This window comes from Chelonia mydas, chromosome 2 (genome assembly GCF_015237465.2).
Source record: "Chelonia mydas isolate rCheMyd1 chromosome 2, rCheMyd1.pri.v2, whole genome shotgun sequence".
Taxonomy (NCBI): Eukaryota; Metazoa; Chordata; order Testudines; family Cheloniidae; genus Chelonia; species Chelonia mydas.
The window spans coordinates 177,067,377-177,084,479 of record NC_057850.1 but is presented as its reverse complement, the minus strand read 5'-3'; the positions used below and the strand labels follow the sequence as shown (position 1 = coordinate 177,084,479).

The following is a 17,103-nucleotide window of genomic DNA, read 5'->3' as shown; positions in this document are numbered from 1 at the left end:
CCCCATCGAGTTCTTCAAGTGACAGAATCTTTTGGAGGATAAAGGAAAAAAATGCCAGTCTTTACTAGTTACAATAAGTATTTCCAAACAATTTAAAAGGCACAAAGTCCTAAAATATTTACTAATGCACATCAGTTACAATATTCTGCAACCATGTATTGTGAATCACATAATAAATGTATCTCAATTACTATTGTCATGGCAATTACTGACAGAATCACTCCATAATTTTAAAAAACCATTAATTGTATCTATCATATTAATGAAATATTTGCAGAATAAATTATACTATAGTAATGCAGGTGGTTCATATGTGTAATCCAAACATTTAAACCAGATAATTAAATGAATGCATTGCTGTAAAATGGTCAGCATGGTATTTCAGTGATATCTTAAGAAGATACAGGAGATGTGATCCCTGTCCATTCACAATTGATTTAATGTCTTTTCTATCATATCACAACTAGGTGCATCACGGCTTGTCCTGCCTTTCACCATATCGTAATGAGAAATTGCAAGAGATACAAATGTAGCCATGTATTCTGCCAAAAATCTTGTAAATCTCTGTAAAATCATCTGATATCATTATCTGTGTCTCTGGTAGATAACAATGTACAGCAGCAGAACAAGAGCCAAAGGCTTTAGTTTAAGTGTCTTGCCCCCCAAAATATAGGCAGTCTCTAGTTATTCATCAGATTAAAGATTTTCAACAGAGCAGAGCTACCCCCATCGGCTACTGCTGCTGGGCTGGCAGTAGCAGCTGTCTCTTACCATTATGCCCTCAGGAAGCAATGGCATTTGCCAGCAAACTCCCTCTGTGTCTAACTCATTTCCTACATTCTCTTCTTTCATTTGCATAGTCAACTGGTCCTTATGCCTCAAGAAAATCAGGAAAGCATCTGAGGAATAAGTTGTTAGAAATGAAGTTTTAAAACATCACACCAGGAGGTGCATGCACAAAGCCTCATTATATTCCCAACGGCCTGCCAACTCATGAGAACATAACAGAAAAGTGAGACTCTCTGTACCAACTGACAATGCTAGAACAGAAAGAGCAGCTTCCTCCCTCATATTTCAGGAACTTAGTATATAAAACTCAGTGAAATATTTCTGCAAGCCCACTTTCCCTTACAGCATGCTCACAGTTGGGCAAGCACTTACTCATACCACAAGTGCTAGAAGGAACAGGATTTTAAAAATAAGAGCTGCCTGTCTCTATTGTTTTCTTTCCTCCGTCTCCTTCCCATCTTCCCTACTAGAGTGTGCTGGGGAGCCTCAATTGGTCAAAATAACCAGACATCCTTAGGGCTGAGGACTTCCCTAGGGAGCCCTTTTTGGCATAAAGGCTTTTGTATAAGTGTTGCATTTGATCACTTGTCCGTGCTCAGTTTGGCATCCCCAGATGGGAGAGCTGTGCAGCTCTCAAGGGCAGTGTTGTACTTCAGCCTTTGTTGCTCTGCAAAGATCTGACACAACTTGTTTTCTTTAAAGGACTGGTTGACACTAGCCACCACAGAGTAGTAGCAGCCATTAGCTGCTGGAAGCCCTCAAATATGGCAGTGGGGTCAAGTGCCTGCATCTTTGCACAGGCTAGTTGGAGAGGCTGGTTGCTTTTGATTTTTGTGAGTCTTGGCCTCCTACTTACAGCTGATGGCGTGCTTGTGGGTCTGCTGGTACTGATGCTCTCCTTCACCTAAGGTTGTACTTACTTGCCTTGGCACATTGTGGTTTGGTGATGAGAAAGTCTCCCTTCCATCTGAGCCATGTTACTTCTTACCTTGGATTTTCTGAGTATATACAGCACTCGGATTGTGGTTGATGTAGTTTCCCAGCCATATGGGGAACCCATCCATCGATGAGCAGTTCTGCACTTGTCAGACAAGTAGCATAAGTTCAACTACTGGTGTAAATGGAAAAAAATACTCTCACATCCATGATTTTGTCCTTATTTGTTGTTCCAGGTGTTGCACACTGTTCTACAGTTGCCTGGTTGCAACAATACAGAAAGCACTCTGGGAATCTCCTACAATCTCTCTAGTCCCATTAACCCTTCTTATCCCACTGATAGAACCAGCTTCTTTTTCCCCTCCCAGAAGGTATGTGAACTCTCACAAACTGGCCCAGTTGCCCCCTCTGGATTGGTACCAGCCTTTTGTGAGCAGACCCAACTGCTGGATCCCATGTGCTCCTAAGCCAGCGGGGTCTAGGCAGCGTTGGGGCATTGTTTCTCACTCTGATTCTCTAAGGGTATGTCTACACTGCAATCAGGAAATGTGATTGCAGCATGTGTAGGCTAACTAGATCAAAGCTAGCTCAAGTGACAACAGCAGTGAAGCCACTGTAGCGTGAGTGGGGGATGCTTAAGTATGTACTCAGGGTCCTGGCAGGGTTAGTCGCGATGCCTTGGTGTCGCTGCTGTTGTTATTTGAGTTACTTTAGGCTAGCTAGATCAAAGCTAGCTCGGGTATGTCTATAGGGGCTGCAGTCACTCCTCCCACTTGCAGTTTAAATATGCTGACAGGGTATGTCTAGAGTGCAAGTGAAGGTGTGATTGTAGCCCAGGTAGGCATAGCCATGCTAGCCTTAGTCCAGTTAGCACAGGTAACAATAGTAGTGTAGATGTGGCAGCATGAGCTAGCAACCTGAATACATACCCAGGCTCCCCAACAGTCTTGTACTCGGCTTGTTAGCTCATGCCATCATGTCTACACTACTATTGTTACAAGAGTTAGCTAAATCAAAGATGGCATGGGTATGCCTACACATGCTACAATCACACCTGCACTTGCAGTGTAGACATACCCAGAGGCAAACTCCCAGATGCAGTCCATGTGTCTCTGCACCCCTTCCTTGGGATATCGGGCTCCAGAGCCCAACCGCCTTTACCCGAGTGAGGCAAAGGAATTTCTTAACCACAGATACTTCAATCTTAAACTGCACCAAAGAGTTACAGATCTTTGGAAAATAACATACAGTCCTGAATACAATTTCATCCCTCCTGTGAGTCCATAGGCTAAGCAGCCATTTCAGCCTTCTCTCTCCTCCAGCCCTTTTCTTCTGGCATGTGGCAGTGGACTGCTTCTTGCTTAGAAAAGCAGCCAGCTTTTGAAACAGTCTCTGTCCCTCCCGTTACCCATGTGCTTTCGCTGGGGAAATAGGCTTCTCCCATGAGTACGGAGTCATTCAAAATCAATGGTCCTATCAGTTGAACACCCATTGTTCCAGAAGGGAAATGTTTTCAATGTAGATGGCTTTCCTTGGCCTGTGACAGCTTCTCAGACGTAATCTGACTAGTAGATGTAAAGCCCCCATCACAAATTGGATGCTCAAATCCACCATGCAAGTCACAATAACCATGAGTGTTACAATCTAAAAGGAAGCCCCTGGAACAAAATGGCATTAACTAAAAAAGGTGGAGTTCACAGTCTGCCACAGACATACCCCCAATCTGTCACATGTATCTTTTGGAACACTCTGAAAATAAGATGTGATGTCAGCAGCATATCCTCCTTGCCCTCTGTCTATGGAATTGCTCTGTCAGCATTTTCACACTACACAGTTACCTCAGGGATTGTCTCTTTCCCCATGCTATACTGCCACAGCAGAGGCATTTGAGCTGGATCCCCCTCCTTATAAAAGGGAGGGGACGGCTGGAAGGATATAGACTCTGTGAGGGCTCTGGGACTTCGGAACTTTCTCCCCCCACCACCACTCCCTCTGCCCACTCTGAAATAGCCTGAATCTGGTGACCTTTAGGTACACAGCAAAAGGGCTGAGGGCATGGATCCCACAACAAGGAAGAAATGTAAAGGAGATTTTGTAGATGGCTGGCTGAGTTCTTGGTTGAAATGACTATTGTATTGCTGCTGGGATTTTGTATTATTAGTTACTTGTGAGGCCACCTAGAGCCTTGGATAGGCAGTTTTTTATTATTTCCGTCTAAATACATGCACTGCCAATCCCTACCATGGTATTTAGGTGTTCTACAAGGGTTCCAAAAGTTCGAGAGTCCTCCCTTCTCTTCTTGTACCATCTGCCACTCCACAGGAAATGTGCTGGCATTAATTTATTTACTCCGTCGTTATGGTCATCATTATCTTCACCTTCACTGTCTTCTTTCTCAGGAGAAAGAAAACTCTTCTGTGTGTCACCTGCAGGTAACCCTCCTCTCCAGATTCACTGACCCCTGCATCTCCCTGTGGTAGCACAAGGCCACTGCCCACATCAGCTTTCATTTCTACCCTTTTCACACTGCCTTACATGCTGAGAGTGCTTTACATTAGCCAATGCAGTCGCACAACTCCCCCGTAGTGCAACGTAATGCAGTGTGGGGCCAAGTACCTTCCTAGAATATATGTATATTAAAATTGTTGTTGTGAGGCAGTTAAGTTATTCAGTCCAATTCTCACAAGTGCTTTTTCAGCCTCAATTTGTATAAAGCATATTAGTTAGAACGTAGCCTTCTGCAATGCTTTTAAAATAAAACCAAGAGAGACATGGTTTCGATCACACACTACCATCAATTAAAAAGTAACAAAGCCCTGCACTTTGCCAATTAAGAATTAATGGGTTATATAAGATGCCAAGAAAACGTCTTCCAAATTACTGCTGAATTTTCAAAGTGTGACGTGTGTGGATGTTTTCTGTAACATATGTACGTACATAGAACAGCCATGATTTTTAAATGATTGCCTAAATTTAGGATCCGAAGTCCACATTTAGGCACGTAAATAAATGGCCTGATTTTCAGAGGTGCTGAAGAAAGGTCACCAGATTCAGGCTATTTCAGACTGGGCAGAGGTAGTCGGGGGGAGGGAGGAAGTTCCAAAGTCCTAGAGCCCTCACAGAGTATATCCTTCCAGCTGCCCCCTTCTCTTTTATAAGGAGGGGGATCCAGCTCAAGTGCCTCTGCTGTGGCAGTATAGCATTGGGAAAGAGACAATCCCTCAGGTAACTATGTAGTGTGGAAATGCTGACAGGTAGAGCAATTCCATAGACAGAGGGCAAGGAGGATATGCTGCAGTAGCTCTCACCGAGTTCCAAAGGAGGTATGGGGTACCCAGCAGTCTTGAATATCTGCCTCCTTATTAGGTGGCTCAATGTGGATTTAGGAACTTAACGTTAGGCGCTTACTTTTGAAAATATCGGCTAGCTATATGTGTGTATATATATCTATGGCATTAGCTATACCTACACACCACACAATAGCTGAAGGATATTTTTATTTTACATTTTTATATTGTGGTGCATATACAGACATCTCTTTATTTTTATTCTTTGTAATTGGCTATGCAGTCCAAGAGTCCATTCCAGATTTGGCACCAAGTCATCTGTAGTGTCAAAAACATTTTGTGAACTTTAAACAGGTGGAGCCTAATCCAAATGCCACTGAAGTCAATGAAAGACAACCATTGACTTCAGGGGGCTTTGGATCAGGCCTGTGGTGCTTACAATTCTGGAAGAAAAAAATAAATGGAGTCTTTCTTTTTATGGTTTTTAAACATTTATTTTCGACCTTCATTTCAATAAGCACTAGCTGACTTCACATGCCTACAGAGCATTCTGCAAGTGATTCTGCGGATTGACCGGGATCCTAAAATTGAAGCCATATGGAAACTTACTGTGCATATTAAATGGCATGCAGCCGTGTTAACAGCATTTTGATTTGTGGCTGCAAGTAATAAATGAATTATATTAATTTTGTAGCTGCAAGCTAATTTCTCCAGAATTACTTTTTAATAACTAGCACTATGTTCACTGGTAAGATTTAAATACATTTAGGAACAAATCCGAGGATTTTCTGCAAAAACAAGTAATGCTAGATTATCATTTTGAGACTCTGAGTTTGTTTAATAATTCCCTCTTCACCAAAACAGTTTTAGAGAAACTGCTGCACATCAACGGAGTGACTTAGGGCCAAATTACCTACATGTGTTGCAGGAATAGAAGTAACCCATGTGTGCAGTGGGAAAACAAAGCAAAGAAGGTAAATTTAGATATACTCCACATTCTGTACCACTGCAGCTACACCTTTCAGTTTTAGTGAAGTTATGGAGCTGGCTGAGGGGGCATGTGGGTTTATCCCCCACATGGAGGTACTCTTTGAACCAATGACCCATCCTTCATAGTATATTGGCAGCTTACCAGGCACATAAACCTTGGCTACAAAAGAGGGCATTTTGTAATGTGCTTGCAGTTTGGAATTGCTACTGCCTGAAATATAGGCTCAAGTATCTTATCTTGCATGCCTTAGTCATGCAGGAACAGGATTAATGTTTTATCAGTGACTCTACTGACCTTATAACTTGCATAGAACTAGGTTGAATGTGAGGGAGAACTTATGTTCTGCTAGTCCGGCACAAGAAGAAAATGCAGTGCATGACCCCTGTATAAGGAAGATACTGCATTTGGACAGATCTCATTGTCAGGCACTCATGGAAGCACTAGGCAGTTAAACTGAACTACTGAAGAGCTTTTGCATAAGGCTATGCCTGTTGTAGAGGCCATTACTCATGGAGGATCCACCATCTTATAGAACACGCTGACATCTGTGTGAGTACCTGAGGGTACAGGAACTCCATGATTGAGTAGGATGCAGATGTATTGTACAGCTACATGTCTCCTCTAGGGCATCTTTTGCAGGCTCAGCTGTGGTGAAATGCGGGCTACTCCAGCATGAAGGCTGAAGTAACTGTTACAGGCTGGATGACCTGTTGTGCAAAACAAGTGTTTGGTAGTATGACAGACTGCTGTTAACAGCTTCAAATTGGGGTCTGTGGAAGCCAGCACCATGGTCATTTAGAACATGTAGGGAACTGGGTGTGGTTAAGGTAGAAGGGAGTACTTACACATGCTGGTAGCCTGCTGAGTTAATAAGGTAATTAGTTCACCAGCTGAAGAACCCAGGAAGGAAAAGGGGCTGTATAAAAGGCTAACCAGGGAGCAGGAAGGGGCTCCTCATAAATGCTGCTAATGTGGTTGTATTGTACCTGGGGTGTAAGAAGGAGACAAACAATAAACTCGTGTGGTGAAGGTACGCTGGTGGTCCTGTGCACTGCATAATTCCCCAGGAGGGCTTACCAGCCAGGGGTTTTCTGGAGAGGAAGGGGGAGCCTGTATTCACATACATAATAAGGAATGGGGGGAGGGATGTCCAGGACATGCCTGCTGTCCACGCAGGACCCACCAAATATTCAGCCTGTGTACCTTGCAGCATTTGCTTCTGTGAACGCTGCAGAGATGGATCTGTGTGCCCATGAAGCAGCTCTGACCGCACACACCCAAATTGCTTTGTTATTGGAAGTGATGAGCAGTGATTCTGCCCAGAGCTGTCACGGGGGCACTGGGTACATTCCAGCACTGTACTGTACTGGCATCTAGTCACCTCCCAGTTAGAGAGTCATTTTTTGGATGGGACCATAGTGACAGTTGCAACCCTTTCCATCTCAATCCCTGTTTTTAATCATTCTGAACAACCGCCAGAAATTGGCCTGAATTTATTTTCTGCCTCTTCATAGGGCAGACATGATACTGTATTCTTACAGTTCTGTTCTATTTCTAAAAATAAATGTTAGGAACAGGAGCAGGCCTGAGAGGCTGCTGTGACCATGATGGCTGTGGTTGGTTATAATTCTCTTGCTGTCAGTCTTTGTAGCTGAACTCTGGGTGGCTGGTGGCTAGGCATGCTCAAGGGAGAGATTCTGCTTTATTAAAATGCTCTAACTCCCCTTCCATCAGGCTCTCAGATTAGTGCCCTTCAGGCACTAAAATTGGTGTAAGTGCATTTACTCAGTCAAACATTTTCCTGACTTTTGGTTGGGCTTTCCTGCCTGCGTGGGATCTGCTTACTGGTGTTGGTGAGGTGGAAGCGGCCGAGCTGATGTGATTTGTTTATCTGTTGTGGGAAGCATTTCTCTCTCTGTGTGAATTTTTCTAAAATTGTGCCCAGATGCCAAGGCAAAGGGCATCTAATACATTTTAATTAAGGGTGAAAATTGAGTTCACTTTGCAAAAACAGAGAGAGGGCTTTGCATGGGTGATCGACAAAGCATCCTCCCTCAAAATCCAGAGACAGAATGTGGATCCTCTATAGTACTTAGACAAGCTGTACCACCATTATATCAGTCTATGGGCAGAAGTAGCTTCTCTGTGTGCTGTATCTCCCTTTGCATGGGGTTGTAGTCCAATGTCTCCTGCCGTTCCCTGGCCCACTCACAAACACACTCCTCTTCTGGTCTCTGAGGGAGACCCCAGAGTAGGCTCTCTGTTTTCCAGCCCTCTGCCCAGCACAAATGTCATCTGAACTGCAATTTGAACATTATGTAGCTGCTCATGGGTCTGTGAATAATTGACATCAAAGGTAAGGGAAAGTTTACCTTCCTGCTTGCTTTAGGACCCGGCTGAAATCACTGGCAAAATGCCCATTGTCTTCAGCAGGACCAGGCACTTAGTTTCCTCATCTTGTATGTCACAATTTACATTATAAACCCTGGTTTTCAGGGCTAATAAATCAGTATTTTGGGCTTAGAGTCCATTGGTTATTGCCCTTTTGTTTTTCAAAAATACAATTTTGATCTAATAAAGCACTCAAAAACTTAACATTTCTGGCTCTACATTTAGACTCATGTGAAAAATACAATTTGGTAAGTTAATAAGCTCCAATTCAGGAAAAATATCTGTTTGGCATCTACTCTGCAAACAGATGATTTTTCAAGGCTTCTGCGTGTTTGGTGCCGGTGGTGGGGCTTTCATGTTCCCGAGAAAAAGATGGATTTTAAAATTGGTCTGTTATTCCCAATATCAGATGCTTTTAAAATGTCCCCAAATACCGCCAAGTCTCAATGGACACCAAAACCAGAATATGATAGAGGTGACAATCCAGCTTGGTTTTGTCTGGTGTCTTCAATACTAATGGCATCCTAGAATTAAGCAGTGTGCATGTAGTGCAGTCACAAAGATAAATACCAATATAATCTTATAGGGGAAGTTTAACTAAGAGGAACAGCTCTGGAGAAAAGCCTTCTTGGAGAAGCTCTATGCACTACTATGTAACAACTTCTGTGGATGAGGCTGAGACAATAGCCCATTTTAGGGCATAGATCATATGGCCACTGTTTGCTTGCATGGGATGTCCCCCTTATTCCTCATTCTTGGCATAAATAAATAATTAATTCGTCACAGGCTATGTGGCTAACAAACTTGGCTTCCCTACTCCCTCCAGGTTATTCTTGCATATCCTTGGAAAAGGCTCTAGCCGAAGGGGCCAGCCTTTTACTGTCATGATGTGACAGAATTTTGAGAGCAGACCTGGCCATGTCTGTATTGGAACACAGAGCGTCAGGAACTGGGAACCTAGACTCCTAACCCCTTATAATTTAGTTCAGCTTTGATTAAGTAAGATGCAGCAGGGCTGTCCTTGAGATTCAGTGGTATTGTACCAACTGTCCTCTGGGCTGGCCTGTTTCCCTCCTGGATAAAACTGAACCTGCCTCTATTGTTTAGTTCTGGGTCAGATCCAAATTCATGTTTTTTTGACTCTGATGACACTTCATACAGAGTGATGGCCTCACAAATTTCAGGCCAAGATTTTTGTTGTGTTGTCCTGACATTTTGTGAGGCCATCTTGTAAACTTTTGATACTGTCAAATCAAAACTGATTTGATCTTGACCATGGACGATAAAACAAAACCATAGGCTAAATGTAATCCAGATCATAATCTGGAACATAAACCCACACAGCTAGCCTCTAATTTAGGGAGAGATCGGGTATTTGCTTCTGTGTTGAAGGATTCTGCCATATGTTTCAGTGGGTAAAGGGGATAAGAGGCGAGTAAACCAAGTACAGGTGAGAAAGGGAATCACTGGTATGAAAAAAACTTTGCCTTTATATGTGTATATATGTGTGTGTGTGTGTGTGTGTGTGTTCATTCTCTCTATACCTTTCAAAGACCTCCTTGCATATATCTATGAAGAGAAAGAGCACAGATGAGTCCAAAGAGAGTAAAGCCAGGAGGTTTCCCAAAATGGGTGTGTGAACATGGGAGGGTGACGTGGGTCTAGACTCCATTCAGAGCTTGGCAAGGGAGGGATTAACCCTCTTTCTCTGACTAGAAGAGTGCAGGGAAGGCCAGCTGTGGGGCACTAATTAAATCTCACCCCAGCACACTGAGGGCTTGTCAACACGGTGGGGTAATGGGCCCTTGGAGGGTCTGAGATCTAAAGTGACTAATGTGTTGTGCGTTAATCATCCCACGTACCCTGCTGGTGCACATTAAAAGTTCCCCAGTGTGCTTTCAAGAAGTGATGTTTAAAACAATGCCATGTTAAAGTGCACTAGGGAACCTTTAGTGCACACCAGCAAGGTCTACACAGACCAATCAAAGTGCAACACATTAGTGTGCTTTAGAAATCAGATCCCCATAGTGTGCATAACCCCACCATATAGACATGCCCTATAAGAAGGATGTTAGAGGTGAAGGATTTGAGGAACACAGAAATTGCCATACAGAAACAGATCTGTGGTCCACCTAAGCCAGCATCCCACCACTGACAGTAGCCAGTACCAAGTGCTTCAGAGGATGGTGTCAGAAGAACCTTGAAGTAGGCAGATGTGCGGATAATCGGTCCCCTATATTAATGTGTATATGTGAAGGAGAAAGTGTCAAATCAAGGGAATTCCTTCCTCCAATATTTCTAGTCATTCAATAACTTACCAGCCAGGGGAAGTATTTTTCCGCTCTGTTTAGGATTTTTCTATGACTTGCTTTATCATTTATTGAGCCTTGGTTGTACAATTTGCAGTGCCTTGAGGAAGAATGGTGCCCTCACAGAGCTACCAGAATGAGTAATCTGGCTGTGAGTTGCCTCTCCTCTGGTCCTGTCATGGAGTTTAGTGAGAAGAACGGGACTGGCATTGATTTACCTCCTTCCCTCCTGGTTCTGTAGCCAGAAGGAAAGCTGAACCGTCCCCTGAGTTACTGAGTTACCATAGGGCCACAGAGCTGGAGGCCCCCGAATTGCAAAGCCTGAAGTGTTCCCTTTTGCTTAGCACTGGCCCTGCATTTGCTAAGTATATTGTGGCAGGCATTTATTTCCCTCTGTACATAGCTTTGGGGTCTTTTTGTACTTTCCCCACAACTTACACACATTCACACACACACATACACATTTTCACAAATATACCATTGTGGAAAGTGCACTTTGTAGTGCTCCCCTCTGTCTCTTTGCTGTTGAAGACAAACACTTGAAAATCTAAATGCATAAGGCTTCTGTTTCCACCCAGCTGGGGAACACTCCATAAAGGTTGAGTGTTTCTGGGTTCTTCTGCCACTGGCGCAGTGTGAATTGTGGGTGCCTTTTCCTGGCTCCTGTCTTGCAATGCAGTGGCAGGATGATATCTAGACATTGTGCCAGTAACTGCCTGTTTCTCCTCCTTGCATTCAGATCGTTCTTCCTCAAATGTCCTTCTGTCACCTGCTTCCATTTTGTTGGTAAATATTATTTGGTGTTCTGCATATATACAGAAACAGCTACTAGACAAAGGGTAGCTTCTCCCTCCCCTATTTCCCAAACCTCCAGTATATTCAGTGCAAATGACCTTGATGTGATTTTTGAGGTGGTCAAAAAACAAAATCTTTTTCAGCACTTGGTCCAATATAAAAAGCTGCTCTCTGCCATTTTCCCTGTTTCCTGTCACTGATAAAAGATTGAAATAGGCCCTAGCCAAAACTGTGGAACCAACAACCCTGAGGTTTGGACTGAGATCTCTACATCTGTAGTGATAGGACACCTATCTCTATTATGGATTCTGACAAAGCAGAGCCCTGGACCCAAACCAGGCTCCAACTTCAGATTTTAGGACATTTGGATCCAGATCCAAATTTTGTGGTTTGGGCCCCTTTCTAATTAAAGAGAAGCATTTATCAGAGATCGGCCTAGACCAGGAATTGAGCATGTTAACAGCTAGAGCTAGTTGTGAAATTAGGAATGAGGCAAACAGTGCAGTTAGCAGGAGAAATCAGCCTGCTCCCTCCATAATAAAGTGAGGGTCCAAAGTTCATCAGCCATTACCAAACCATTATCTAGGGCTGTGGTTCAGTCTGTGGTTGTTCCAAGTAATTTGCTTGTGGTGTTTGTATAATATATGTATAGAATTTTTTATTTTCAGTAACGATTCCTCACAACTCCTCATATACACTGTACCAAGCAAAGTCATTCTGGTCCCTTAGAAATAAATGTTTGTCAGTAGAGTTTGTATTTACACCTCTAAAATCAGAGGCCTTGTCTACAGGCAGAAACTGCACTGGTTTAATTTCAATCAGTTTTTAAACCCGGTTAGCTAATCCAGTGCAAACTGCTGTGCCAACACTTAGGTCAGTTTAAAAAGGTCTTATTTCAAGTCATCGGAAACCTGTTCTTAATTGACTTAGCTAAAGTGAAATAAACCTGGTTTAAACAGAGCTAAGAGTATCCACACTGCCTTTTGCACCAGTTTAACGAAATCAATGTCAAATTGCACTTTTAGTTAAACTGATGCAACTTTCTCATTAAACAAACCCTAAATTTAACAGCAAGCAGTGGTCAGGGAATCTGTCAATCTATAGACCCTTCCCCAACCCCTATTCCCAACATTAATTCCAGATGCCAGAGTTGCTTAAAGACAACTCGGTGCTATTTGTTCACTCATCTGTCCCTGCATTGTACTAGGCTAGAAAGTTGTCTGGAAATACTACACTTTACTATCTTTAATGAACATATAGCTGCTTTTGTTTAAGGATATCTAAGGTGTGCCTATATGCTGGTAAGGTACGTGTTTGAATGTGGTATGTAGTAAACCCTGATAATTGTCCATGGTTTCAAAACCCCAGTGTAATCAGTAAGGCTGTCCAGAAAATAATGCTGTGCAAGAAAAAACAAAAGGCACCTGTGTACTGTGCAATAATAAGTATCAGGCAAAATACAGTATCACAGCTAATAGATGTACTTTATGACTGGAAACATCTATGTTTAATCGCATTTAAAATATGTAGTGAAAAAACCACAGTAATACATTTTTATAACAAACCCTTACATCTGAAGTCAGTATAATACAAAAAAGTGCTGATACCATTGTATTATTATGTTAAAGTAACTGATGCAAAATTTTGACAACATCTTCGAAAATGTTATGTAGCCCCTATCAGCAAACACTCCAAATTTTATGCGGAATAATTCTCAGAGGTGATCACCTATATTTTTCTTACCCAAGAACAAAACAACCCCCCCCCCCATCAAAGAAAATAATTTTTTTGCATAGCTTTAAATATTGCTGCACTAACTCCCCTGCATCTTGCAAGACCATCTCAATTTAGGGACAGTTCTTTTAAAATTCGGAATAATTTTTTAAAATCCAGTTCTTCTCAAATACATAATATATAATTTCTAATAATTATAAATACATCATTTTACTCATCTGATTTTAATAACATGCATTTGTATAGTTACTGTACAATTGAAACAGACATTGACTTTAGACAGTGTGTATGCGTTTATGTCAATTATATTGTTTAGACACACTGTTCAATGAATCAAGCGAATAGGGTGAAAAAAAGAATAAGTCTCTGGTTAGAAACAATTTCACAGTGTTTACAGACAAAAAAACAAAAGGAAAAATATGTATAAGAAAAAGGATTTATTAGTACATAGAAAATTCCCACAATAGTTGAAACACACTTTAGAAACTAGTAAACACGTTAAATAGAGTTGTGCCCATTATGCAGTGCACAAGCATCTGCTTTGTCTTAATTAGACGGGGAGGTGAATGACCACTGTTTATTTTCATTTTCCTCATTAATTATGAAAAACTGCATTTAATTCATCTTGCATGGTGAGAGACTGGCTGCGCAGATGTAAGTCATAAGGGAAGTGGGTCTCGGTAGGCAACCTGAACATGGAGCTCTGCCCAAGGGGACCCCTGGGTGGCACTGCACAGTAATGCATGCCATAATTGTAATTTTTGCCATAGTCCAAGGCATCTTCTTGCTTCAGGGAAAATATCCCATTATAGTTAATTGGGGGAGGACTTAAGGGACCTTCAAACTGTGGGCTGGCACACTCAGGGGAAGTGCTTTCATAGAAAGATTCGTAAGCACTGCAGTAATTGTAGGGTTTCATAGACTTGGAATTGTCAAGAGTTCCGTGCCCTGGGGGAGTGCTGAGCTCAGGACTGTGATAGGGAGGATAGAAGCTGGAATATGGTGACCTTGTGTGATGGGCACTTTCCCCCGTCTGACCCATCAAGAAACTTCTGGCATTCAGCTGCAGGCATCCTGCCACCAAGTTTGTAGTTGGCTGGGATAGACCTTTGCACAAGTTTTGGACGAACGTGAGCAGGTCAGGTCTCTTGCCAATACGCAGGATTTCAGAAAGAGCCCAAATATAGTTTTTGGCTAGTCTTAAAGTTTCTATTTTAGACAGTTTTTGTGTTTTTGAATAACAAGGGACCACTTTTCTTAAATTGTCCAGAGCATCATTAAGGCCATGCATCCTGTTCCTTTCTCTAGCATTGGCTTCTTGCCGCCTGAATTTGACCCTTTCCACTCTTATCTTGGTTGTCTTTTTTTTTCTAAGGCCCCTCCTTCTAGGCAAACCATTCTCATCCTCCTCCTCTCTGTCTTCTTCCTCCTCTTCTTTTTCTGTGTCTTCTCCAGTGGCCCTTTTGATATTCTTTCCTCGGAGTACAATCTGTTTTGAAAAGCTTTCTGGCTTCTTAATTTGCTTTTGGTCCTCACTTTCTCTGGAAAACTTTCTGCACATCTGGGATTCTGGCATTACAACAGACTCATCAAATGGTAGTGTTAACATGGTTCTATAATCTTAAGTTACCTGAAAGAATGCCAGCACAATGTTTAAATGTTTCCATTTGTAAAGCTTGTATACTTACACAAAAAGCGTCACATACCTTTCACTTGTGTATATACACACGTACATGTATAAAGTACACAACACAATTTTCTAATAAAATATGTTTATAACTTGCAAATGTTTTTTCTATTTAGTTTTTTTAAAAAACGAGCTGCCAAAATTATAAAAACATCAAAACATGCATTATATCATCACTAAACTAAGCAAATTTAGTACGAGTAAATAAAGAGTAAAACCATGTTTAATCGTCATAATCAACTCCCTGCACATTTGTATTTTTTTAAACAAGCTTTTAGAATCCCCAACACTGTGGAATTTAAGCAAATGCAAAACATGATAAAGCAATGCGGAAATTTCATTAATCCAAATTCCCCTGGGTAAAAAATGAGAAGAGAGAGACCAGTCTTAAAAATGAAAAGTGCTATATCTCTATTAACTGACAGACAAATATTTTTTTTAAATCACCTATTAACTTTCATTTTGAAGTTTGTTCACATGCATTCTTTCATGGATCAATACATTTAAGTCCAGTAATTTGGAATGGGTTAGAAAGGATTTAAATGGAAAAAAACCTAAGACAAATGAATCATTCAGTGACTTAATTAAAATGAAGTGAGGTTTTCTAATGATCAATATGAAAAATATATGAAACCAAGTATTTATTTCCTATTAGAAAAAAAAACAGGAATGATCTAATCCTAAACGTATTTCATATAAAAAAGAGTTAGAAAATAAATTTTTTCTCTCTCATTTTTTAAAGGAAAGATTCTAAATTAATAGTACAGTTTTGTTGTTGGAATTAACTTGTTTTCTTTTTTTTTTCTTTTTCAATCAATCAGGGTTAAAAAACCCAACCACCAAAAACAAAAACAAAAAAACCCCTCCACGCGTTAGCAGTGTTTATGTTCTGCAAGAATCAGACATCTCCCTCTAGCTAATATCTGACAGGAATGGGCTGTGGATTCTGACTGCAATTGTGCACGTGTGTTCAGAATCCAGAATGAAATGAAGAAATAATTTTCTTTTTGAATTGTTGTTTTTGTTTTCAGTCTTGAAGCAGCAAATACTTGGATCCACTGTCCTCAGAGACAAGCACAAATGAATGCAGAGACTTTTTAATAGAACAAAACTAAACAAAACCCCCTAATAAAAGACTAACTGTCTTAGTATTGCCTATACACTTGCAGTATTGCATAATCCCAGTGAAAGTATGCAGTTACATCATAAGAATGGAATGCTAGGAGAAGTTATAGGTAGTAAATAGCATACATAAAATACAAGACAATGATACTGTATCTTTAAACACTTGCATGCACACACAGCCCCAACTGAAATATATCTTTATTTATATTACCTTAGCTTTTTATTTCATTCAATACTCAGTTTTCATTTTTTGCCTTCCAAATCTTTTCAGTCTGAATGTCGCATCGTCTCCTGGAGTCTAGATCTGTGTATCTCTGCACTATCTCATTGATCTCTAAAAAGTGACATTGATGCCAACTGCCAGAGCTGGTACCCATGCCATCTGCTAGTGACGTCACAGGGCAGAGAAAACCATGTGATCCTTTCTCCTGGGACCTTCATTCTGCACTGATCATCTGGCATCCCTGTAAGTGGGTACCAGCATTCATGTATCAACACAGAAGGTTAGACTGATTGGGGGAAAAAATCTGTACCAGCATTTTACATACAGTAGGTGCATTTCTACTGGATCTGCCTCTATTTAACAGGCAATCTATATAGATAGCCATGCCAACATTCAGTTTTATCTGTACCTACAGATACAGCTACTCCATAGTTGTTAATATTGTATTACTTATTAAAAAAAGGATTGTATCATATTGATCAGAATCCCCTTTGTGCCCCATGGTACCTATAAAAAAGCAATTAAGGGACAGCTGAAATCAGAAAGAAATGTATGTACTATGACACACCTAAGCAGGTTTAGCTCAAGTGTAAGAAGTCACAAAAGTAGTTCTTGCTAATATTATTGTGAGAAATCTATGTGTGTGGTTCAAATTGCTGTGTGCTGCTCGAGAACACAAAATAATGGAAGAGTGTGTCCATCTGGGGTCTGTGTGAGAAATCTTCTGGGTTTTTTTCTTCAGGGACTTTTTGCAATAATCCTGAAAAAAAAATTGAAATCAGAAATATATTCTGAATGGTTCAAAAATATAATATTCCAATGCAATGCATGCCCCC

General features: G+C 41.2%; 1 protein-coding gene across 1 annotated transcript; it reads right to left on the bottom strand.

Annotated features, from left to right (window-relative positions):
• Nucleotides 1-13,260: 13,260 nt before the first annotated feature.
• NEUROD6 (neuronal differentiation 6) lies at nucleotides 13,261-16,551 on the bottom strand. The gene is made up of 2 exons (XM_007057217.3): nucleotides 16,256-16,551; nucleotides 13,261-14,862 (listed from the first exon to the last, which is right to left on the bottom strand). The coding sequence occupies exon 2, from the start codon at nucleotides 14,839-14,841 to the stop codon at nucleotides 13,828-13,830; it is 1,014 nt and encodes a 337-aa protein (XP_007057279.1). The 5' UTR covers nucleotides 14,842-14,862; nucleotides 16,256-16,551; the 3' UTR covers nucleotides 13,261-13,827.
• Nucleotides 16,552-17,103: the final 552 nt, after the last annotated feature.

Coding starts and splice junctions, on each gene's coding strand:
- NEUROD6 (XM_007057217.3), bottom strand. CDS start 14,841: ATGTTAACACTACCATTTGATGAGTCTGTTGTAATGCCAGAATCCCAG.